Source organism: Schistocerca gregaria, chromosome 7, assembly GCF_023897955.1.
Source record: "Schistocerca gregaria isolate iqSchGreg1 chromosome 7, iqSchGreg1.2, whole genome shotgun sequence".
NCBI lineage: Eukaryota > Metazoa > Arthropoda > Insecta > Orthoptera > Acrididae > Schistocerca > Schistocerca gregaria.
The window spans coordinates 426,522,859-426,547,492 of NC_064926.1; the positions used below are offsets into that span (position 1 = coordinate 426,522,859).

The 24,634-nt window shown below is 38.7% G+C and overlaps 1 protein-coding gene across 3 annotated transcripts in view; it reads left to right on the plus strand.

Moving 5' to 3' along the window:
* The window catches only part of LOC126282034 (vascular endothelial growth factor receptor kdr-like), a 329,784-nt gene that overhangs the window by 268,539 nt on the left and 36,611 nt on the right, over positions 1-24,634 (plus strand). For all 3 annotated transcript variants that reach the window (XM_049981445.1, XM_049981444.1, XM_049981446.1), the window contains 4 exons: positions 26-250; positions 2,263-2,431; positions 18,815-18,954; positions 22,719-22,879. In XM_049981445.1, the coding sequence (XP_049837402.1) occupies positions 26-250; positions 2,263-2,431; positions 18,815-18,954; positions 22,719-22,879 (695 nt within the window). The remainder of the gene's footprint in view (positions 1-25; positions 251-2,262; positions 2,432-18,814; positions 18,955-22,718; positions 22,880-24,634) is intronic.

Sequence of the window (24,634 nt, forward strand, 5' to 3'; positions counted from 1 at the left end):
CATTTCCTTTATTTATCATTCATAGGCAAACAGCTCGGTTCTGGAGCTTTTGGCGTTGTTATGAAGGCAGAAGCATTTGGCATCTTGGAAGAAGAACCTGTCACAACAGTAGCAGTTAAAATGGTGAAAAGAAACACTGACTATACGTACATCAAAGCATTAGCATCAGAACTCAAAATAATGGTACATCTAGGAAAGCATCTGAATGTTGTAAACTTGCTTGGAGCATGCACAACAAACATAACGAAGAGTGAGTACTATTTCTAAATGAACTATAAAATTAATTTTGAAATTGGGATGTTTTAGTCCCAATTATGATTTGCAAATTTTGTCATTGAACATTTGTGTGAAGTTATTTTCAAATGATTGTGGAAGTAAAAAATTAGTTGAAATGGTAAACTTTTTTGCACAAATTGAACCAACTACTCCATGATTACAATCTTATGTGCTATTTATTTAGCTAATAGCAACTCTGTTTAAATGGTTGAAATATTTTTATATGCTGTAAGTATAAAAAATTTGAAAAGGTTCTTGTGTAATGTTCCCTTCTGAGATTAAAAATGATATTTAGTTATTTGTTTTGCCTTAGAAATAGAGCTGATATCAAAATTTATGTTTAGAGTACCAAAACCTAGCAAAAGAAAGTGTAGAATTTAGATTTAATTTATATCAAAATTTGTAATTTTAAATATTAAGCATTCCATTAGCTTCTTGATAACAAACCTAATTTTGTAACTTAAAGGTTTGTGCTAGTATGCTTTGCTGCTAATGGTGGCAGCAAACAAATAGGTAAAAATATAAGTTACACTGATGAAGGAGACATATTTTACAACAGTTAATACAGTTGGTTTTGATACTTTTTGCTGGTGCATGGCCTCTATTTTTTAGCACAGTTTGATAAGAGCTTCTGTGGTGATATCCTTAAGATACCATGTCCTACATGAAATTTTATTAGCTTCAGCACGAGAATCTTATGTATTAATGTTTGCACAGTTTCCTGTTGATGCCTGTCTCTGTACTCAAGTATACACCTTATTTACATATTATTTTTATTATTGGATGGTGATACGTCAGATTCTCAGGGAAATTGAATTTTCTTAAAATTTCAGGCAGTTATGGAAGAATCTAGTGGGAGCTGTTTATTGAAGGGAAATAAACATTGAATCATTTTGTTAAACATTACTTGTGAGATTATGCTTTGGAAAATTAGATTGTTCAGCTGTGTAAGGAAGGTTAAGTAATGCATTGTAATGTTTGTTGCTCGATCACAGCTACCTCCTAAAAGCACACAAACCTAGGGAATCTTCATTATTGTTTGTGTGCTCTGGGGCTCAATGTTTGTTTCCCATTGCATGATCGTGCAATGGAGTGTAATGTGCACGTGAGATTTTGTGAAGTAGCTGTGACTTTTTCACACAAATGCAAACGTCTTTTCTTGTAATTTTATATTAAAAAAATATAAATGCCAGTCCATATTTGAACTTGCATATTCTGTATGTCAGCTTGGAATAATCAGGCTTGGTTTTAAATGGGTAAAAAGCAACCATTGTACTATTTCACTGACTTTCTTGCAGTTAATGTTGACAATAACGTGAAGATAGTCTGGTTAGAAACAGGAAGTGTCACTGCTATTGAAGTCTGATAGTACATTCCAGGGAAAACAACTGAAGCAGTTCCTGCTAGAATTTCGGACATACTTAAGGTTGTCACACAATGTTATAGGATGGCACAGAATGGCAACATTAACAAAGGAATTTCCAAGGGTAGCAAGAACTTACAAGATACAGAACTACCAATAAGACTGTAATTTCTTTCTGAACTTGGTATAATAATTAATAAGTGATATAGCAACTCAAAAATCTTAATTTGTCACCATCAAAACCAGTAAAGTAAAACTCACCTGGACAGCTGTCATGTTAAAGCACTGTTTCTGAAACAGGGATGTGTCCCCAGCAGATTAATCACAAGAATCAGTGTGCCAGCTAGCCTGGATTTGGCTTTCTGGCAGTTTCCCACACCCTATTAAGTGAGCTGGTACTGAAGTCACACCCCACTTACATGATTAGCAAACATTTAGAAAACTTCTGCTTGCTTTCACATGCATTACAAATACTAAAGTAAAACTCGTTCTTTGTACAAAAGAAACTGAGGTCATTAAAATTTGGAACTTCAGCCATAAAAAAAATCTGAATTTCAGGGAATTATTGTAAAAGAACGATGATGATGATGATGATGACCATTGATAACATCCTTTCATTGCAGAGGAACTGTTGGTAATAGTGGAATACTGCCGATTTGGAAATCTGCACAACTATCTTTTACGTCATCGTGATGAATTTATTGACCAGATAGATCCAAAAACAGGAACGGTAGATCCAACTATTGGGCAAGAGATACTGGAAAGAGCTGACTCATTTAATAAAAAGAACAGGTAATGTTTAATTTAAATGTGAACAAGTTCTGTTTATAACTGTGTGAAAATGAATAGTGATACATTCCATGTTGCGAGAAGATATTGTGAATAAGAACTAGGCAGAAAGAAAATAAGCAAGTCCCCATTATCACCTACTTGAAACTGCAAAATTATTTTGTGGAATTGTTGGTTTTCATATTGGTTTGTTCCATACATTCTGTTTACTTCTGTAATAAGTTAAAGAGAAAAGACTGAATTATTTAGAATTCACACACAAGTAAAAATATTCAAATGCTTTCAATGACTGGTGTCTTCACTAATTGCCTACCTGGTTCGATTTCTAAGTTGGCCATTTATTTCTTGTCATATATCACTTTCTGTAATTCCTTTTACTGCCTTCAATAGTTTTGGCCTTCTTGTTATTTTCTGTAGTTTTAGTTGAAGGAATATCTGTTTCTGATGACTCAAGATTGTAAGCATCTTGGTATTTTACTATTTTCACATGCCTTGTCATTAATTAGATTTGCTTTGTCTATCCCTGTTTTGTTTGTCACATTCAGTTTTGTATATCAATTTCGTGCTTTGAAACTGTTATCTGAGAAATATTCGTATACATCAGCAGCTTATACTTACCCAAAATAATACAGTTCACACATCATTGTTACATTTTTGTGTGTTCTTTGACATCCATTTGCTACGGCATGAAGATGAAATTTCTCATGTCTCACCTTTGAAATTTATTTCTTAAACCTTTAAAGCAAATAGAAAATTATCTACTTATTTTCCTAGATCTCCAATATTAACAGAAATTTAAATGGGTATAGATAGCACAAAAAGATGGTAACTATATATTGCACTGTTACAAAGAATGGCCTTAAAACATCAGTTAGGATAAATTGAAAGGATTTTATGATTATCAGTAGTGTTTATGTTGAAATTAAGGGGTGTATCTATCTGGTTCTGTTTGAATATTGTAGAAACTCTCACACAAATCTGGTGTTTCATTAATGTACTGATAACAAACATACATTTTTACATTTGATTTTTGTCAGAATTACTGTGAATTATAGTTTGTCTCATAATGTACATAAGCTAAATCATTTGATTCAGGTACAGGAGAAATGTCAAATTGTGGTAAAATTATACCATAAACAAAGAACAGCTGATGTTTACAGACAGCATCATGATAATAATACAGTTTTGTTATACATATGTACAATAAAATTTAACACTCCATTACCCCTTGTTCAAATGATCTTCATCATCTATGACTTCTTCTGTTGAATAGTAGCATTTCTCCCACAGAATCTGCTGCAGCCTTATTTTTTGAAGTTTCTGGCTTCATATTAAATATATTTTTGCCCATTAACTTGTTAAATATTGTCATCCCCATATCCCCCTGTGGAGTATGTGCATATAATTTCAACTGAAGTGTGAGTAGCATAAAATTTATTTTTATTTCTTGTGTTATATGTATGGTTAAAATTATTCTCCTCAAATAATTTTTGTATGTTGTGTAGGAAGATAGTAATTTCATAAATGTATATGGAGGGAACAGTTAGAATTTGCAGTTTCTGAAATAATGGGCGACAAGACTCTGTTCGCTGTACTGTATACAAGTATTTGGCAATTTTCTTTTGCATTTTCAGTATTAAAGATACACTACTTGAACTTCACCAAAAATTATCCCATATTTCATGACAGCTTGAAAATAACTATGATAAGCATTTTTTTGAGTACTCAAGTCAGTGGAATTTTCTAGTATTTGCATCGCAAATGCAAAAATGCTTAGGCTTTTTTGATAAGAAGTCAATATGTGTATTTCAGCTTAAGTTCTTGTCCACATTTAGTCCCAGGAATTTGACTGTGTCAACTTCTTTCATAGGTTGATTATTATGTTGTATTTAAAGTTTCAATCATTTCGAATGTTTGGTTTTGAAATGTACCCTTTGGGTTTTTGCAATGTTCAGTTTCAACCCACTTAACTGTAACCAGTTTTGTAATGTATTTAGTGTACTTATGATGGAGTTCGGAATTTTTTCTTCTTTATCATCTTCAATTAAAATAGAAGCAACATGTGCAAACAGAACTGATAGGGAATTTATGTTTAGGGTAAGTCATTTGCATAGAATAGGAACAGGATTGGCCCCAAAATGGAGCTTGAGGCACACATTGTGATACTGTACTCCATTTACAATAATAGTTCACCGCAGCTGAGGTGATAGTTACCCTTATTTTTTTGTTGTGTAAGATTGATGATAGCCAAATTAGAGCATTATCCTTAATCCCGTGTTTGTCTGATTTGTAGATAAGCATGTCATGGTTCATAGAGTCAAATGCTTTTTTGAGGTCACAGAAGATACCTGCAGCTTTACTCCTCTGATCCAATTATTTGCCTATCTTTTCAATAAATATTCACTGCATCCAAATTGTTTTTTCTCAGTTGAAATCCAAATTAGTTACTTAAAATATTTTACAATAAATTTTTTGATTTGGTTTACAGCTACTTTCTGTAACACTTTTTACTGGACTGGAAGAATAGAAATAGGCCAGTAGTTTCCCACATCTTCCCATAGCCCTTTCTTGAACAGAGGTCTGACTTCAGCATGCTTCAAAATGTCGGGAAAGTATCCCTGTTCAAAAGACAGGTTGAATATTTTAGTTAAGGGAGGTGCTATTATGCCACACACTATTGGAAGCATTTTAGTGGGTATCCCATCCCTCCCAGAAGTTTTTATTTTTTAATGATAATATAACTTTTTCACATCCTTTATCATGACTCTTTTTAAAATGTGCTAGATACTCAGCTTTTTTGGTGGATTCCAAAGGGATTTACTTTACTCTGCTACGTCAACGTTTGGCTTTTCCTCATTTATGAAGAATTCATTTAAACACTCTGATATTTGAGCTGGGTTTACAATAAAGCTATCATCTACTTTAATCATAGATATTTCGTTCTGATCTGACAACAGACGCACACTGCTTTTGTTTTACTTTTATGTTGTACTATGAACGTCTTGTTTGCCATTTGTTTGCCTGCTTTCACAACTTTTTAAAATATAGGTTTATAATGATGAACATACTCAGTAAAATGACTGTTCTTATTATATTGCAGTTCATTGTGGAGTTTCCTCTTCCTGGCACTAGAAACTTTCCTGTGTTATCCATTTAAGTTTGTTGTTTTGTTGCATATAGTTCTAAGCGGAAAAGTTTCATAACAATTTTTTAAGTAACTTTCTTGAAATATTTAAAGTTACTATTACTCGAAATACAGCTGCTGTAAGGCCATTCAACCTCTCTTAACTTATTTCGAAATGTAATTGATTTTTTTTTTCTTTTTTTTTTTTTTTTTTTTTCATTGGAGTTACTTTTCATATGGCTTTTATAGAGTGGACAGAGATTCCTATATCCATGCAGAACTTATAAATATCTTCAAATACATAATTTGTTAGACTATTATCAATACAGTTAGCTGACTGTGCATTTACACTGTTGGGTTTCATAAAGTTTATTTTGAAGTCAAGATTTTTATTAAGTTAGTGAATTTGCACACGTCATTGCTTTCAATTATGATATTAATATTGAAGTCAGCAACTGTTGTTATATTTTTCCTTTTTTGTTTTCTGTGTTTTTCAAGCAGGCAATGAAATTTCGCCAGAAAAACTTCAATTGTAGCTTTCTCTGGTACTCTATAAATAGAAACTACGACAACATTTAAGTCCCTCAGTTTGATACAGCAGCTTTGAAATACACACTCACCATTTAAATCATTAAAAGTCATTTCTTATGTAGTATTTCATATCATAATGAGTAAGTATGCAAGAGCCTCCATGTGATTTCTCTTGTCTTTAAGCTGTTGGCTAATTCAAAATTTTCAGTTGTATTAAAAATTTTAATGTCAGATGTAAGCCAATGTTCATTCAGGCAAACAACTTTGATATTTCCACATTCAGATAGAATAATTTGTAATTCGTCCACTTTATGATTTTTTCTTTTTTGGAAAGTCAACAGCGCTTAGACCATTTATATAAAAGTGCATTATGTGGGGACAATCTGTTTTTTACATGCATCAGCAAACATTTTACTAAACATTTTTGATCCTAACCTATTTAGATAGAGACTGTCATTACCCAAATATTTATCACTTAAGAATTTATTCGGATTTATGAACACAGCTCCAAAATAATTACAGTTTTCATTTAAATCAGTTTATTCTCTCAATATATTGATCACTGACTGATCTTCTGTAGATAATACCACTCACTATGATTCTAGGCTTTTGTAGAGATTACTGGCAGATTGAATTAAATTTCTTGTTTCACTTACAATTTGCTCTTCAGTGCTGCTTCTAAGAGAATTTGTACCTAGGTGGATGAAGAATCGTTTGTAATTCTTCAGAGGTGCCTTTGCTGAACCGTCCTGCAAGTAATATAGGTTGCTAAAGTCTCTCTTCAACTGCAGGGTGTTTATTCCTGGACAAATGTGAATTTGAAATTCAGTATATCACATTTTTCAGCCTAGTATCGTCTTTAACAGAGAATTAATTTTTTTTCACTCTGTTTTTCATTACTATGGCATTTCAAATATTTTTACTGTAGGTTACACTTGTCCACTTGTATTTATTTTCTGTTCTTCCAACTTCTGCACGAGTTTGTTCCTTAGATTCAGCAGCCTCGTAGTTTGTATCATTCAGCCCAATTTTGAGCTTACTCTTGTTTATAGACTCTTCTGTTTCGTAAAAACGTTTTTCCCCATGTTTCAGATCATGATTTTCTTGCTTCTGCACTGTTATGAGGGTTGTTTTTTAAGTAAGAGCCGTTTTTATTTTTTAAAAAGAGATACAAATACTTTTGTAAAAAAAACTTTTATTTTCTGATTCTACACACTTTTGCCTATTTTTCTACATAGTTGCCTTGTTTATTTAAGATCTTGTCATACCGTACAACTAAGTTTTTAATTCCCTCTTCAAAGAATTCGGTCACCTGCTCCGACAGCCAAGAGTTCACGGCCGCTTTCACTTCATCGTTGTCATTGAAGCGCTGCCCTTCAAGATAGTGTTTCAGGTACCGGAAAAGGTAAAAATCGCTAGGAGCCAGGTCGGGGCTGTATGGTGCATGGTCCAAAACTTCCCAGCCAAAAGAATCAATCAAATCCCGAGTCTTTTGAGAGATGTGAGGCCTAGCGTAATCGTGCAGGAGCAAAACTGCTTTTGTCTGCATTCCACGCCTTTTGTTTTGAATTGCTCTGCGGAGCTTCTTTAGAGTTGCTCAGTAGGCATTTGAGTTGGTTGATGTTCCTCGTGGCATAAAGTCCACTAGCAAAACACCGTGCTGGTACCAGAACACAGTTGCCATAATCTTGCACTTTGGCCTCAGGCATGGATGTGTGTGTGGTGTCCTTAGGTTAGTTAGGTTTAATTAGTTCTAAGTTCTAGGCGACTGATAACCTCAGAAGTTAAGTCGCATAGTGCTCAGAGCCATTTGAACGATTTTTTTTCTTGCGCTTTGACAGCGTCTGTTTGGTATTGACCTTGACAGGTGAGGTTGTGTGTCGCCATTCCATCGATTGTCGCTTGCTTTCGAGAGTGATATGGGATACCCATGTTTCATCTCCAGTGACAGTTTGACTCAACATGTCATCCCCTTCTTCCTCGTAACGAATCAAAAAGTCCAATGAAGTGGCAAATCTCTTCCCTTTGTGGTCCTCTGTGAGGAGCCTGGGTACCCACCGAGAACACAGTTTCTTAAAGTTTAGGTTTTCAGACACAATTTTGAACAAAACCGATCTTGAAATTTGGAAATTCCAAAGAAAGAGTGGAACTTGTGACTCTTCTGTCCTCGTGAATCTTTGTTCTGACTGCAGCCACCAAATCATCAGTGATCACAGAGGGCCGGCCTGAGCGTTCTTCGTCATGGACATTCTGATGGCCATTTTTAAACTCTCTAACCCATTGATGCACTTTACCTTCACTCATTGCATTCAGGCCATGAACTTCTGTTAACCGACGATGAATTTCTGCAGCTGATAGGCTTCTCGTGGTCAAAAAACGTATCACTGACCGTATCTCACATGCGGCGGGCAATTCAATAATCATAAACATTATAAAGTAGCACAGCGATGCGTACACGTCAGCTACAGAGCTGCAACTTGCATCAGTGTGAACGGGAAGGATGCCGGCAAGTGGCGGGGTGGCTTGTTGCGGCGTCTGCACGAATTACATGACTATATGCGCGAACTGCCCTTACTTAAAAAACAACCCTCGTAATTCTGCTTTTAAAGTGTAAACGTCGTTACGAAGCACTTAAATAATTTCTTCCTATTAATTCATTGTGTAAGCTAGTTTGTTGTTTTTGTCATTAAAATGCAAATCTCTCTGCCTTGTGTGGCCTTACGTTACTTAGTCTGACAAAGAGAGGAGAGAATAGGAAGAGATCAGACATTTAATTTTCCTCGTGTGCTTTAAAACAGTCAACATATTCTTAACAGAGTATTAAATTGTAAACTACAGGATAGGTTTTGATGTGCTACTTTGCAAACAATGTCAATTTAAAACACAAAGGAGTTACAGACATTGGTTGCAATTAAGCATTAATTTAAATCAGTGGGGACAGTTAATAATTTGTGCTGGACTGGGATTCAAACCCGGGTCTCCTGTTCACTGGGCTGATATGCTGACCACTATGGCATTCAGATACAGGGTTCATCGCAACTGCACAGACTACCTTAGCACCTCTCCCATCAGACAAAAATTCTCAGTTTATCCTAACATCATATATTATATTTGCAGGGCCCATGCCCATTATCCTCATTCCTTGCAGCATTTTGCTGATTCTGATAACAGTTTCAGCATGGTGTGCATCCACACTGAAGAGATCATATCCTCACCTTAGGCATCTGTTCCTTCTGTATAGATGTGCTATTTCAATGAACCATGTAGCACTGTAGAAAATAATTTACAGTGTGAGTCTCTGTAGTGCTCCATATTTCACAAAATTTCATAAACTTCATGTGCCTCTTCAGTATTTCAAAATTTGTGCTCATGGCATCAATATTTACTTGTCATGTCACTGTTTTACACTTGGTTGTAATCACAATATCACTGTTTCACAGCTCATAATGCCAAATGACTTCAGGATTTTTAAGCAAAATTAATCACTTCAGTGCAGCATGAGCTTCATTCATTAATAACTTCCATTGGGCCATCGTTTCCTAAGAAGCCTCTTACACATTCAATTTATTCAATAAATCTCTGGTCATTTTTCACAAATAGTATTGTGAAGTATTTCAGGAATGTACAAGAAGTCAAATGGCACACACATTATTAGATGTTGTTAGTAACAGATTATGTTGTCACATTGTAACCATACTTAAGTCCAAATCTGAAAAAAAGGTGGTCAGTGACTTACTACACTTAGCACTGAAGACACACTACACTTAGCACTGAAGGCACTTTTTTTTATGGACACCAATGTAGAGAAATGAACTCCTGGATTGAGCGTGATGCTGTTATACAGATACGGAATATTTCAGAAGACACATACATCACAAACATAAATTCTGAGAAATTGTGAATAATACATACCTGGTGATCATTGGGTCGGAAATAGCAACCAGTAGAACAGTAGCCAGTGATGCTAACAGCTATACCACATTGCATGCACTGTGGGTAGTAGCTTTGCTCCCTTTCCTAGGAAAACAATGACATGCGAATTCAGAAGTTATCATTGGAGCCACAACACTACCTTGGATCTAGGTCTTGTCAATGGTCCTGTGTGTGGCAATACTGACAGATCCTAGCATTCTGGTGGTGGTTTCTCATCCTCCTCACTATGACGAGCATTGAAGGTAGCCTCTCACATTGAGGTTTTGCAATTGTTGAGCAGGTCTTCAGTTCCCTTGAGCAAGAAGTCCCCATCATCAACCTACACCTCAGGATTGTAGTAGGGCTTCATGAGGTGAAGATGGACAGCATCTCTGCACCTTTGTCTTCATGATGAAGAGTCAAGAGTTATGATGCCTTATGTGACAGCCAACAAGAGACTAAGGACACAGTATGGACCAAAGTAGTGCATTAGTGACTTTTCCATAGTCGCACTTTCTGTAAAAGCGTAAAAATCTATACTAACTGTCTCGGCATGGTGCTTGATGTTACGGTGCTTGCAGTTCTCCTTCTGGGTGTCCAGAGACCATAAGTGAGCCAGCTGTACTGCTTCTTCTGTCCAGGTGATAAAATGTTTCATGTGCTACTCCTGAGTGTGGTCCATTTGCAGTTGGAGCAGAGTATTCATTGTTGTTTGTCTCGTGACCATGGATAAGAAAGAATGGTGTGAAGCCTGTAATGTCTTGATTTGTTGCATTGTATGTGAGTTTCATAATGGGTAGTATAGTATCCTTATACCATTCCTCTGTGGATAGTAGGCAGTTGTCATCCTGTGGGTGATGTTACAGCATGAAATTACCTCTGGTACTAGTCTTGATTGGAAAACTTTTCCGTGGCCAGAGATAAGATGAGGTGATCTGTGCTTAAATATGTTGTCTTCTATAAGGATATTCACAATTTCTGGAGCTTCAGCAGTCGGCATAGCTTTCATGATAGTGTGGTGGGTAAGGTAGTCAGTGCAAGCTATTACCCATTGGGTGATACTTGTTGGTTTTAGGAACTACCCCAAGAGATTACTTCAAATTCCGTGGAATGTTGCTCTATTGACAGAAATTGCCCTAGAGGCAACTGAGGCATGTGCTTTGTAATTGGCATTCCTCACAGTTGCTTACATATTGTCTAATGGAATGGTAGAGATTTGGCCAGTGATACCTGCATCTGATTGTGTATAGGCTATTCACGAATCTCAGGTGACTAAATATTGGAACTTCATGGAAATAATTCAGGATAGCTGGCCGTAGATGAGCTGGAATGACAAGTAACTATTTCTGCCTCACTGGATTGTAGCTCCGCTTACACAATGTGCAACTTATTTATTGGAATTATCTGTTGATTGACTCCTCCTTCAAGGCTGCTGTGTTTTGCAGCAGTGCTGGGTCTTCCTCTGTTCAGCAGCAATTCCATTTAATGCTGTGATGGCCCAGATTAGATCCGTGCTGCTATATTAAGCCAAAGGAAGTACATGTTCTTATGTTTGCATCTGCTTTTGTATACCACTGTGATGTCATACTCCTGAAACACCAGTGTCCATTACATCAGTCAAACCAATGGATCATTCAGACTAGTCAGCCACCTCAGAGAGTGGTGGTCTATCACTGTGATGAATGGTTTATCAAGTAAATACAGCTGGAACTCATTGGTAGCCAAAGAACTGCAAGGCACTGTTTCTTGATTGCTTTTAGGAGAATAATCAGGAAGTATAAGCTGTCACCTTTTCGGCACCTTCCTGAATATGTTTTAAAACTGCATTTATTCCATAACAACTCTGTTGATGTGAAGTGCTGTTTTGGCATTCTCATTATGAAATGCTAGTACTGGAGATATGAGCACCTCCTGAAGGATAAGGAAAGAGCTTTCATCCACCTCACCTTAAGTAAACTTGGCATCTCCCCTTAGTATTTCTTGAAAGGGTCTTGCCTTGGCACAGGTCTTGCCTTTCACTGTTACCATGAGCACATTCGCAGAAAACTTCACATTTACAGATATATTGAGGATTCAGAAAATCTGTCACTACTCTCATTTTCTCTGGACTGCACAGATTCTCCATATCTCTTCTCTAGGTGCCCAAACATTATTTCTTGGCCAGTGAAGACACTTTCGTCAGATTCAGGTAGATGCCTGCAATTTGAACGCAGTTGTCAGGCAGCTTAGCTGTTCTTTAAATGTCTTTGGAAGAAATGACGTCATCCAGATGCTGAAATGCACCATCCACTTAAGGTGTTGAAATTGATAATCCAACATATATTTGAAGGTGGCTTAAGTGTTACCCAGTCCAAAGGCATAACTTTGTACTCGGAGACCATTGGGAATTATGAAGGTCATCCTGATCAGCCTTGTCAACCTCGATTTGCCAGTAGGCGAATGGTCAACACTGGCTTGGTGGGAGAATTTTAGGAAACTGTAGCTTATCTATAAAAAGAGATCACATTTATAACACAAGTGCGAACCATTCTTGAGTACTGCCAGTGTGTTTGGGACCGCCATCAGGTCGGATTACAAGAAGATGGTGGAGTGGTTCAGAGATGGGCTGCTAGATTTGTTACCAGTATGTTTGATCAACACATGGGAATTCCTGGAGGAAAGATAATCTTTTCATGAAAACACTATTGAGAAAATTCAGAGAATCGTCATTTGAAGCTGCAGAACAATTCTACTGCCATCAACGTAAGTTTCCTGTAAGAACCATGAATATAAGGTAAATTAGGTGTCATACACAGGCACAACAGTGGTTTTTCTCTTACTTTATATGTGACTTTAAACCGGAAAGGAAATGACAAATAGTGATACATGGTACTGTCCACCCAGCATCATACAGTGGCTTGCAGAGTACGTATGTAGATTCAGATACAGCTTACCTGCATGTCCATAGTTTAGAAAAACTTTGGTGCTTTCAGGCAGTCAAGGTTGTCATCAATGCACAGCAATGGGTAGATATATATTTTTTCTTAATTTTGTTCAATCATTCGTAGTCGATTTAGAAATACCATGTACTCTTCTTCTTCTTCTTCTTCTTCTTCTTCTTCTTCTTCTCCTCCACAAGGACAACAGGAGTGGACCAAGGACCTTCTGAAGGTTCATCTTGGACCATCTTCTTGATTTCCTCCTCGATGTTTTCTGATCAGCCAGTGGCCCATTATTAAGGTGCTGGCTAATGAGTAGTGGTCTCCAGTGTTGATATGGGTCTGTTTTTTATCCATTCTGAATTTTAAAGTATCCAAAATTTGGCGCAGAATGACTAACACTCACCGATGTTTTTCTTCAATCAAGTTGAATCCTATCAGCAGTTAGACAGTAGCTTCCTCCCTTATATTGTTTGTAGTGGTAGTAGAAGAATATTCTCAATTTATGGCACTAAGTTGCCATTTCTGGACTGGTTTGTCTACTCCTGTACGCATACCTTTGTGATCCAAAGTCCTCTTTGACGACATACCATGCTTAAGATTGTCTCTAGCATCTAGATGTCTCTTGTGAGCACAGTAGCTTTTAACAACTAACAAAAGCTTTAAAGTTTGACTGAGTGTGTCTATTAACAACTGGAACGTGTCTAATTGGTGACTTGAGGAGAACAATGTACTCAAAAGCAAACATCGGCCCAGAACAATCTTCAGTGCGTGTGTGTGTTGTGTGTGTGTTGTGTGTGTGTTGTGTGTGTTTTGTGTGTTGTGTGTTGTGTGTGTGTTGTGTGTTGTGTGTGTGTTGTGTGTGTGTGTGTGTGTGTGTTTTGTGTGTGTTTTGTGTGTGTTTTGTGTGTGTTTTGTGTGTGTGTGTGTGTGTGTTTTGGTGTTTTGTGTGTGTGTGTGTGTGTGTGTGTGTGTGTGTGTGTGTGTGTGTTTTGGTGTTTTGTGTGTGTGTGTGTGTGTGTGTGTGTGTGTTTTGTGTGTGTGTGTGTGTGTGTGTGTGTGTGTGTGTGTGTGTGTGTGTGTGTTTTTTTTTTTTTGTAGTGTGTGTGTGTGTGTGTGTGTGTGTGTGTGTGTGTGTGTGTGTGTGTTTTTAGTGTGTGTGCCCAGGTAATGTCCATTTTGCTGGTGAGCACCACCTACAGTAGTTTTGCACTAGAGTCCATAGGCTGACCCAGGGAGATTTCCGATACCTCTGTAGGTCTTGTGGAACAGGATCCCCCAGCCTCTGCCCTTTGTATAAGTGAGTCTTTGAAGGCTGGTGCTCGGCAGCCCTGGGGTGACTGTCCTTCATTTGTTCCTTACTTACCATTCCCTGTCATGACTCTTCTTCAGTGGAATGTTTATGGCTTTAGATCCAACAAGGAGAGAGTATCGTTGCTCTTCGAATCATATCGTCTGGTTGCTTTCTGCCTCCAAGAAAAGAAATTGCATCCTCATGATCGCTTTGGCTCTCCCCCTGAGTACAGCATTCCATCTCGTGGGGGAGTCGTGCTGCTCATTCAAGATCATATCCATAACCAAACTATCTCATTGGGCACCCGGCTGCAAACTCTTGCAGCCTGCATTGTTTCCCTACCTTGTTTCAGCCTTTCTCTTTGTAACATCTGCATCCCTCAGTACTTCACTGTCACCAGGCCGACTTACTCCAGCTTATTGATCAGCTTTCTCTCCCCTTTGCAATGCTCAGTGACTTAATTGCCCACAGTCCCCTTTGGTGCGGTCCAAATACCTGTCTGAGAGGTTCCAACTTCGCTGACCTTCTCAGTTACCTCAATCTCGTCTGTCTTAACACTAGAGCACCCACGTTCCTTTCAGACTCCCCACACCTATTCTCATTTGGACTTCTTGTTCTGCACTTTTCAGCTTGCCTGTTGTCAAGTGTGGTCCATTTTTTCTGACTGTACATCAGCTACCATTCCCCATACACTATTTGTTTGCTGATTCCTATGCCAGATAAGTGTAATCCAAATTGGCAGCTTTCTAAGGCTGATTGGAGGCTTTAGTCCTCCTCAATGACCTTCAAAGAAGGTAGCATATTTTACAAACATTGTCCTTTGTACTACAGGATATCCCATACCTTGCATTTTTTCTTTACTGCACCATGTCTCGGTCCCCAGGTGGACTGCGGCATGCCACGGTGCAATTTGCATGCAGAGGCAGGCGCTCTACGATTTTAACTGTCATCCTACAATGGTGCAATGTATCCATTCTAAACAGTTGCATGCACTGTGTCACTACATTCTTCGGGATAACAAAAATGCTGGCTGGGTATCCTTTACTAGTTCTTTTAACAGTTTCACTCCCTCTTCCGTTGCGTGGGAGCAACCTCTTGTGGACCAAAGTTCAAAGTTCATTCCTTGATTTGTGGCCTGACCATATTAGATGATGTCATTGTGAACCCTACAGCTACCTCCAGCACTTTGGGCCACTACTTTGTGGAGATTTCAAGCTGCACCCACTATCACCCCACCTGCCTTCTCTTGCAAAGGAGTGGAGGCGGCTCGGGTGATATCCTTCTCCTCTCCGACTTGTGTCTGCTACAGTGCTGCCTTTAGTATGAGCGAGCTTAACCGTTTGTCGCCACTTCCCAGTTTTCCGCTCCAGGGTCAGACGAAGTTCACATTCAGATGTTGAAACACCTCTCTCTTGTGGGCAAGTATATTATCCTTTGTATGTACAGCCACATTTGAGCAGGTGCCATGTTCCCCAGGCTTCGGCATGAAGCCACGTCATACCTTTACCCTAGTCTAATAAGGAAAACATCTTCCTGCTAGCTGGCACCCCATTTCTCTCACCAGCTGTGTTGCAAGGTGATGGAACATATGATTTGTGACCAGGTGGTATGGTGGCTCGAGTCTCACAATCTTAACCATTACACTACATGGATTTCATGCACACTGTTCTGCAGTTGACCATCTCATCACTTTGTCAACCTATTTTACAAATCATTTTCTGCAGAAATAGCAGACTGTGATTGTGTTTCTTGATGTGGAGAAAGACTGTGACACCTGCTGGTGAACTGGTGTCCTCCACATGTGTGGCTACAGGGGCTGCCTGCCCTATTTTCTTCAGGAATTTTTGAAAGACAGTCTTCAAGGTACATGGGGGTTCAGCATTCTTGGATGTCTTTATCCAGGAGAATCGGATGCCTCGAGATTCCGTCCTGAGCTTCATCCTCTTTATCACTATTAATGCTATTATGGACTGTCTCCTGCCAGGCGCCTCGAGCTGCCTTTTTATCGACGACTTTGTGATCTGTTGCTGTTCCCCACATACTTCTCGCCTCAAGTTGCATCTTCAGCGATGTCTCAATCGTCTTCACTTATGGCGCATCAAAAATGTCTTTCGCTTTTCCACTGACAAAACCATTTATATGAATTTCTGGGGAACAGTAAGTTTCTTCCCCCGCCTTTACACCTTGGGCCTGTTGCTCTTCCTTTTGCTGAAACTACAAAATTCCTGGGGTCCATGCTTGATAGGAAACTTTCTCGGTCCTCTCATATGTGTTACCTGACTATTCCACCCAGTTCCCAGTCCCTAATGTCCTACGTGTTACTTCCTGGTGATTGGATTGGACCACATCTCTCTGTTTATATCTATACCTTGTCCAGTTGTAGCTAGAGTATGAATGTTTTGTTAGTTCTTCTGGATATCCATCCATGTTACACTGTCTTAATACAATCCGCCATCATGGAATACTTTTGGCCACTGACGCCATTTACACTAGGCCAGTTGAGTCGCTATGCAAAAGCTGTGGAACTACAGCTATCATGCCTACGTGATGTCCTCCTTAAGATACGTGTGCCATTTGTCTTCCATCCTATGCCCTCTTTTTCAATGACTCCCCTGACTGCCAGTTTGGAGTGTGTCCATCTCCTCTGGTACTTCCCAGAGTTGAATTTTGGCTACTTCTCTGCTAGCTGAACCTAATGCTACCTGCCACATCTTGATGTGTGAGAACCCGTCACCACCTTTGCTTCGTGCAGAGGCATGTGTTCATCTTGGATCCATTCGCTTCTCAAGGACACCACTGTGCATTTGATCTGTCAATGAAAGTTTCTCGACCTTTGCACTTAAGTGATAACACCTTCGTGTACACAAATGACTCTGACCGACCATGGTGTGGATGTGTCTTTGTCATTGGCACCAACTATTTTGGAATTGCCTTCCAGAACACTGCTTGATTTTTACAGCAAACATCTTCTCCCTCTTTCAGGTCATGCAGTACATCCAGCAACACAGGCTTTTTGTCACCTGCTCCAATTCTCTCTGTATGCTTCAGAGCCTGGTTGTGGTGTACACAGTTCATCCCTTAGTGCAGCAGGTCCAAGAAAGCTTCCATTTGCTTGCTTTTGAGGGAGCCACTGTGATGTTCATGTGGGTACCTGTTCACATCAGTCTGATGGGAAAAGAGGCTGTTGACACTCCTGCCAAGGCTGCAGTCATCTTATCTGGGCCTTATAGCTCTTCCATTCCTTCAAATGATGTCTGTGTTGCCGCCTGTCAGCAGGTGGTGTCTCTTTGGCATTGCCACCGGACTTCTCTTCTTCACTGGAACTAACTCAACGGAATTAAACCTCTCCCAATGGCTTGGCCAACCTTATCTTCGCCATTTCGTCATGAGAAGACCACTTTAGCTAGTTTGCCTATTACGTACTGTCCTTTTAGTCATTGCCATTTTTTAATTGGTGATCCCCTATCACTTTGTGATCATTGTCATCCAGCTGTGACGGTTTGCAATTTCCTGACACAAGTTTCTTTTTTAAACTGCTTATATTCCAGTTTGTGAGTTCCATATGAGTTATAAGCCGTTTTAGGAAATGATGCGCAGGCTGCCGCTTGTTTATTATTTTTTTCTCCATCATAGCAATATGGTGAAGGATATTTAATCCTTGGTTAGGATTCTCCAGTGTGTCTACAGCATCTTTTGTTGACTTTTCTCCATGGGGGAATCTTTGTTTTTAGCTCTTGCCTTTTGTCAATTAGGCTTAGTGTATTGCCACTATTAACTTCTTTTACTTATTGGTAATTTAAGATTACCAAATTTATGATCTCAGTTGTTTTTGTGCCCTAAAGCGAAATCTTTTTCTCTTCATTTGGTTATGAGCTGTATTTTTGCTAGTTACTCTGAGGAGGGTGTGCCCCCCCCCCCCCCTCTCTCTCTCTCTCTCTCTCTCTCTCTCTCTCTCTCTCTCTCTCTCTCTCTCTCTCTTTCTTTTACATCGGATTGTGTAGAAGCATATTATGTGAAAAATTGGTAGTCTCTCCATGTCCAGAGTGTGCTGTTCTGCAACTGTACACTCAGTTAACGAAACATCACTCCAGTTGCTGACATATTCTTTATTGAAGTTCATGACTGGTTTTGGCCTTCACATCCATGCCATTATTATAGGGTCTGGAAATCAAACTGTGATGAAGAATGTCAAATGGTCTTTATAGCAAATGGGAGCAGTCTTTCATTAATTAAAAAAGTTTAATTTTGTTCACTGTTGTGCCATCAGTTTTAATTACCAGTGGTGGTAATTACCAGATTTAATTATATATATCTTACAAAAATAATATTGAATGACTCAAAAATTGAGCATCAGAATCAACTTTTCTGTTGAATGATAAACTCAACTCAAGTTTCCCTTCCTTATAAATAATTCATTTTCGGCAAAAATTATTATTTTTATTATTATTTTCCCCCTTGAGTGCCGTTCTAGTTGCAGAAGATGGTGTTTTACAGCTGCTCGTGAGGAGCAGTGACTGATGTTTGAGCCACTTCAAAAATACTCCAACCTTTCAATAAATTTATAGACTTCCAAATGCATATAGTTATAAACAACATAATTTTCCCAGGGTGAAGTATGCAGCACTTTCCTTCTCAAACAGTCTCTCTGGAGGGGACATAGCTGTCGATTATCGAGCAGCAGGTGCTATGGTACCATCTTCAAACAGCAGTGGAAGTGAAGCTGATCATGTGTCTATGCTTCCAGCTGGTAAGTTTATTATTATTCAGTAACTGTAAAAACATTTTCTGTGAAATTGCATTATCATTATAAAATACTTTCCTGAACCTGATGTGCCTTCTGGACCATAGTTTGGGACAATGTTTAGTTCGTGCGTGTGTGCGTGTGCGTGTGTGTGCGTGTGTGTGTGTGTGTGTGTGTGGTATATATGTCAATGGGAGTGTTTGAAAAGTACTCAAAGAGGAAGAATCAATAGTAACAGGACTATTCATAAATTGAGCTCAGATTGGTTATTAAAAAAAAAGTGTGTGTTCCTGATGCACAGTGTCAAAGAAATACTGAGAGGCAATGCATAAGTATACATACCATATATCAGTATGTAAAGATACAGGGTGTTTCAAAAATGACCGGTATATTTGAAACGGCAATAAAAACTAAACGAGCAGCGATAGAAATACACCGTTTGTTGCAATATGCTTGGGACAACAGTACATTTTCAGGCGGACAAACTTTCGAAATTACAATAGTTACAATTTTCAACAACAGATGGCGCTGCAAGTGATGTGAAAGATATAGAAGACAAGGCAGTCTGTGGGTGCGCCATTCTGTACGTCGTCTTTCTGCTGTAAGCGTGTGCTGTTCACAACGTGAAAGTGTGCTGTGGACAACATGGTTTATTCCTTAGAACAGAGGATTTTTCTGGTGTTGGAATTCCACCGTCTAGAACACAGTGTTGTTGGAACAAGACAAAGTTTTTAACGGAGGTTTAATGTAACCAAAGGACCAAAAAGCGATACAATGAAGGATCTGTTTGAAAAATTTCAACAGACTGGGAACGTGACGGATGAACATGCTGGAAAGTTAGGGCGACCGCATACGGCAACCACAGAGGGCAACGCGCAGCTAGTGCAGCAGGTGATCCTACAGCGGCTTCGGGTTTCCGTTCGCCGTGTTGCAGCTGCGGTCCAAATGACGCCAACATCCACATATCGTCTCATGCGCCAGAGTTTACACCTCTATCCATACAAAATTCAAACGCGGCAACTCCTCAGCGCCGCTACCATTGCTGCACGAGAGACATTCGCTAACGATATAGTGCACAGGATTGATGACGGCGATATGCATGTGGGCAGCATTTGGTTTACTGACGAAGCTTATTTTTACCTGGACGGCTTCGTCAATAAACAGAACTGGCGCATATGGGGAACCGAAAAGCCCCATGTTGCAGTCCCATGGTCCCTGCATCCTCAAAAAGTACTGGTCTGGGCCGCCATTTCATCCAAAGGAATCATTGGCCCATTTTTCCTATCCGAAACGTTTACTGCATCACGCTATCTGGACATTCTTCGTGAATTTGTGGCGGTACAAACTGCCTTAGACGACACTGCGAACACCTCGTGGTTTATGCAAGATGGTGCCCGGCTACATCGCACGGCCGACGTCTTTAATTTCCTGAATGAATATTTCGATGATCGTGTGATTGCTTTGGGCTATCCGAAACATACAGGAGGCGGCGTGGATTGGCCTCCCTACTCGCCAGACATGAACCCCTGTGACTTCTTTCTGTGGGAACACTTGAAAGACCAGGTGTACCGCCAGAATCCAGAAACAATTGAACAGCTAAAGCAGTACATCTCATCTGCATGTTAAGCCATTCCGCCAGACACATTGTCAAAGGTTTCGGGTAATTTCATTCAGAGACTACGCCGTATTATTTTTTACGCATGGTGGATATGTGGAAAATATTGCACTATAGAGTTTCCCAGACCGCAGCGCCATCTGTTGTTGACAATTGTAACTACTGTAATTTCGAAAGTTTGTCTGCCTGAAAATGTACTGTTGTCCCAAGCATATTGCAACAAACGGTGTATTTCTATCGCTGCTCGTTTAGTTTGTATTGCCGTTTCAAATATACCGGTCATTTTTGAAACACTCTGTATATGTTGCTTTAGACAGAGAAGTAGGTGTTGTTGCAGACATCAGTATCAGTGTCTATGTAAGGACTGCTTGCATAGTTAATTTGTAATTTTTATTATGAGTTGTGACATGTCTGAGCAAGTAATTTTAACAAGCATCTACAGTATTTAAGACACTTCAATTTTCCAATCATCATGTCAACATAAAGATCATATAAGTTTTTAGTTGGTACAGATTTACAGAAAACATTCTTTGCACTCATTATCAAACAGTTCATTTTCTTCTTCTCCAGAAGCTTGCACCATCAGATAGGCCTATAGTAGATGGTGGACTCAGGATTGGAAAGTTCTTTCTCTTTCCTATCTCATTATAACTTCATGTCTGCAGCATTGCATATATATATAAGGAAATAAGTAACAGGATCTTTGATTGCCATTTTCAGAGACCTGCAATTTAACATCCAGATTAAACAGAGATTACTGCTTTGGAGAGATTTAGTAATGAACTGTAGACCAATTATTTTTAAGTTTCATGGAAATATTGTTCCATTGTTTGTTTTGTCACCTGTGTGTTGAAGTAATTCACCTGTGAGCCTAAATAAATATATTGACTTGTTACCTTTAGCGTGAGTACACTGTCTGTCTGTCTGTCTTTTGAATCAATAATGCAGCATGACTTGAAGTTTGGTAGTCCAGTTGTGACAAGATTTGTTTATTACTGACCGTATCTTCAATTCTGTATTGCCACAAGATACATCTGTAAGCGGTACTTTCATGCATTAATCGCCATTATCCACATTCTCATAGTCCCAGTTCTCTCTCTCTCTCTCTCTCTCTCTCTCTCTCTCTCTCTCTCTCTCTCTCTCTCTCTCTCTCTCTCTCTCTAACATTCTTTTCTCAAAAATTGTTGTTCTTTCTATTCCCCCCCCCCCCCCACACACACACACACTGGAAGGTCCACGTCTTAGTTTTTTGACCATCATTTCGAACCATTCACATTACAAATTACTACAGAAAGTAAAACTGAAAGTGAAGAGATATCCTCTGAGGCTTCACCATTTGTGTGCAGAAGTAAATTGAATTACATCCATTACAGCATATGGATATAAATGTTTATAAGTGTCAGCAACATGGACTTGTGGCTCATTGACATTGACAAGCTACAGCAAACCTGTCAATATTGACGGTTATATTACTTGCCGTAACATAGTAACACAAAATCTTCAGACGTTTAGCCATATCAGTTTGTTGACGGCCAAACTAAAGTCCCAGGTAGAACTTGCATGCTATGCCCAGTGCCACTTTTATCAGATGTAATCAGTTACACATTTTTGTAGCTTTCTTTCATAGTATTGAAATTACTACTGACGATAGTTACGATCGAATGTATCAAGATGGCAGCTGAGCTCTATATGGGGTCCCATATAAGCCACAACATTTTACTAGTGCACCACATCAGGATATCATGATTGGCTGAGAAGCAATGTCGAGCACGCCTAATCATGTGGGAGTTGAAGTGTCACATGCTATTTCCTCATTCTCCTCCACCCCACTCCTCACAAGCTCCTTATTCTCAGTCTTTCCATAGCATTGGTAGTTGGGGAGGGAGAGGGGGGCAAAGTGGGAGGAGGGCGGTAGAGAGCTAACAATTTTTTAACAGCACCCACAACCATTTTCTTGACAATTGATAGATGACATTTACTTTGAAGATGTTAAATTTAGTTACAGTCATATGTAAGATTTCTTGGAAATTTAGTTTACATGACTTGATTGTATTTAGTATTTGTCTATACTGTATCAATAATATGAGGTACTTAAATTACATGCTACCATAGTGACACGCTACATGTGACACATTGCTCTACTGCTGCACTTTAGGTGAAGATGATTATGTGATGAGCAACAACAGCATACAACCAGAATGGAGATCCAATTACAGAGGAGATTACAAAGGCAATGTTCGTCCAATATGTACCTGTGACCTACTGTGTTGGGCATTCCAGGTAGCTAAAGGAATGGAATATCTTGCTTCTCGGAAGGTACACATTTTCAGTTGATATTATTCATTATTTCAATATGGCTTTGAATTTTACCTGTTGCAAAATATTTAGCTGAAATATTCACTAAAATTCCACTGTAAAGAATTATATTCTCTGTAGTCACTATTGACATTGAACCCCCTTTTTATAGCCAGCTGCAGTAAACTTTGATTGTTAAGGAATGAAGACGTGTTTTAAATACTCTGAACCTAAAAATTACCATTTGATGCAAGCAAGCTTGTTTTAGTTAGGTCATCTTAAGAGTAACCTAGTTGGAAAAAATTGTCAAATTGAAAAAAAAAATCTTGAGAACATGTATTAACAAAATTATGATGGTGGGATGTCTTGGTAGGGTGAATGCAAACTGTTAATTTGGATGGAGGGACATTGACAGCAGTAATTCCAGGAAAGCTACAGGAAAGTGTGTTGAGGCACTTGTTCACTGTGTGTGTTAATGATCTACCTGGTGATGTCAACAGTATTGCAAGTTTTTGCAGGCGATGTAGATATCTGTAATGTAGTACTGTCTGAAAAAAAGTTGCAGAAATATTCAGTCAGATTTTGACAAGATTCCAAAATGGTACAAAAATTGGTGACTTATTTTAAAAGTACATGAATGTAAAGTTACACATTTAAAAAAAGTGGCATCACTTTACTACAGTCATAATTATTCACAAGTAGGCTCTGTCAACTTGATACAAATACTATGGCATAACAGTTTGTAGAGATATGAAATGGAATCATCAGACATGCTTAGTCATAGGTAAGGCAGAGAGCATACCTGAGTTAATTGTTAGGATGCTGGCATGCTGTCGTCTACAAGAGAGACTGCTTAAGTCACTTGCACTTCCCATTTTAGAATATTGTTCATGTGATGTTTGGTTCAAGGAGAATGTCATGGAATTGTTTATAGGGAGGGAAAAGGCTGTATTGGCAGATTCTCTGACAGACATAAATTATCCAATGAAAACTTAATTATAAAATTTGTAGGACAGATACTTAGTAAAGAATTGAGAGATATACTTCAGTTCTGTATGTATCAGTCCCATGAGGATTGTGAACCAGCGGAGTAAGGGGCCCCTGACCGAGTGCCTTACTGGAGCCCATAGCATGCGTAATGCTTAGAGTATTTGTCGTTAAGTTCTCTTTTGTGTGATGGACCTCCTCCTTACAGACAAATGTGCACCACATGTACAGAGTACCACAGTCAGCCCGCAGTCAAACCAGTTTATCATAACTGTTGTTTTAGTTGGATGAAAATGGTGTGTGATGTCATAATTATAGCAGGGACTGACGATGGTGCCCTCTTTTCAGTTTGGAGGTGCATACCATGAAGTGGGGATTTGAAAGTGATTGTTCTTCAAATTTGTCTTACATATGCAGATGGTGCATTAGTTAACATGGGTTCCTTGTCAAACCTTAAGCTACTAAAGGCCGCTCTACAACCCAGAAGCCTGCAATAGGAATTGAGGAACACCTTTTATATTGCTGTATGTATGTATATATATGTATATATATGATGATTTAAATAAAATAGAAAGAAGCTTCCACATGGGAAAAATATTTTAAAAACAAAGGTTCCAAGACTTACCAAGCGGGAAAGCGCCGGCAGACAGGCACATGTGTGTTTTGTTCATGTGCCTGTCTGCCGGCGCTTTCCCGCTTGGTAAGTCTTGGAACCTTTGTTTTTAATATATATATATATATATATATATATATATATATATATATATATATTAAAAACAAAGATTCCAA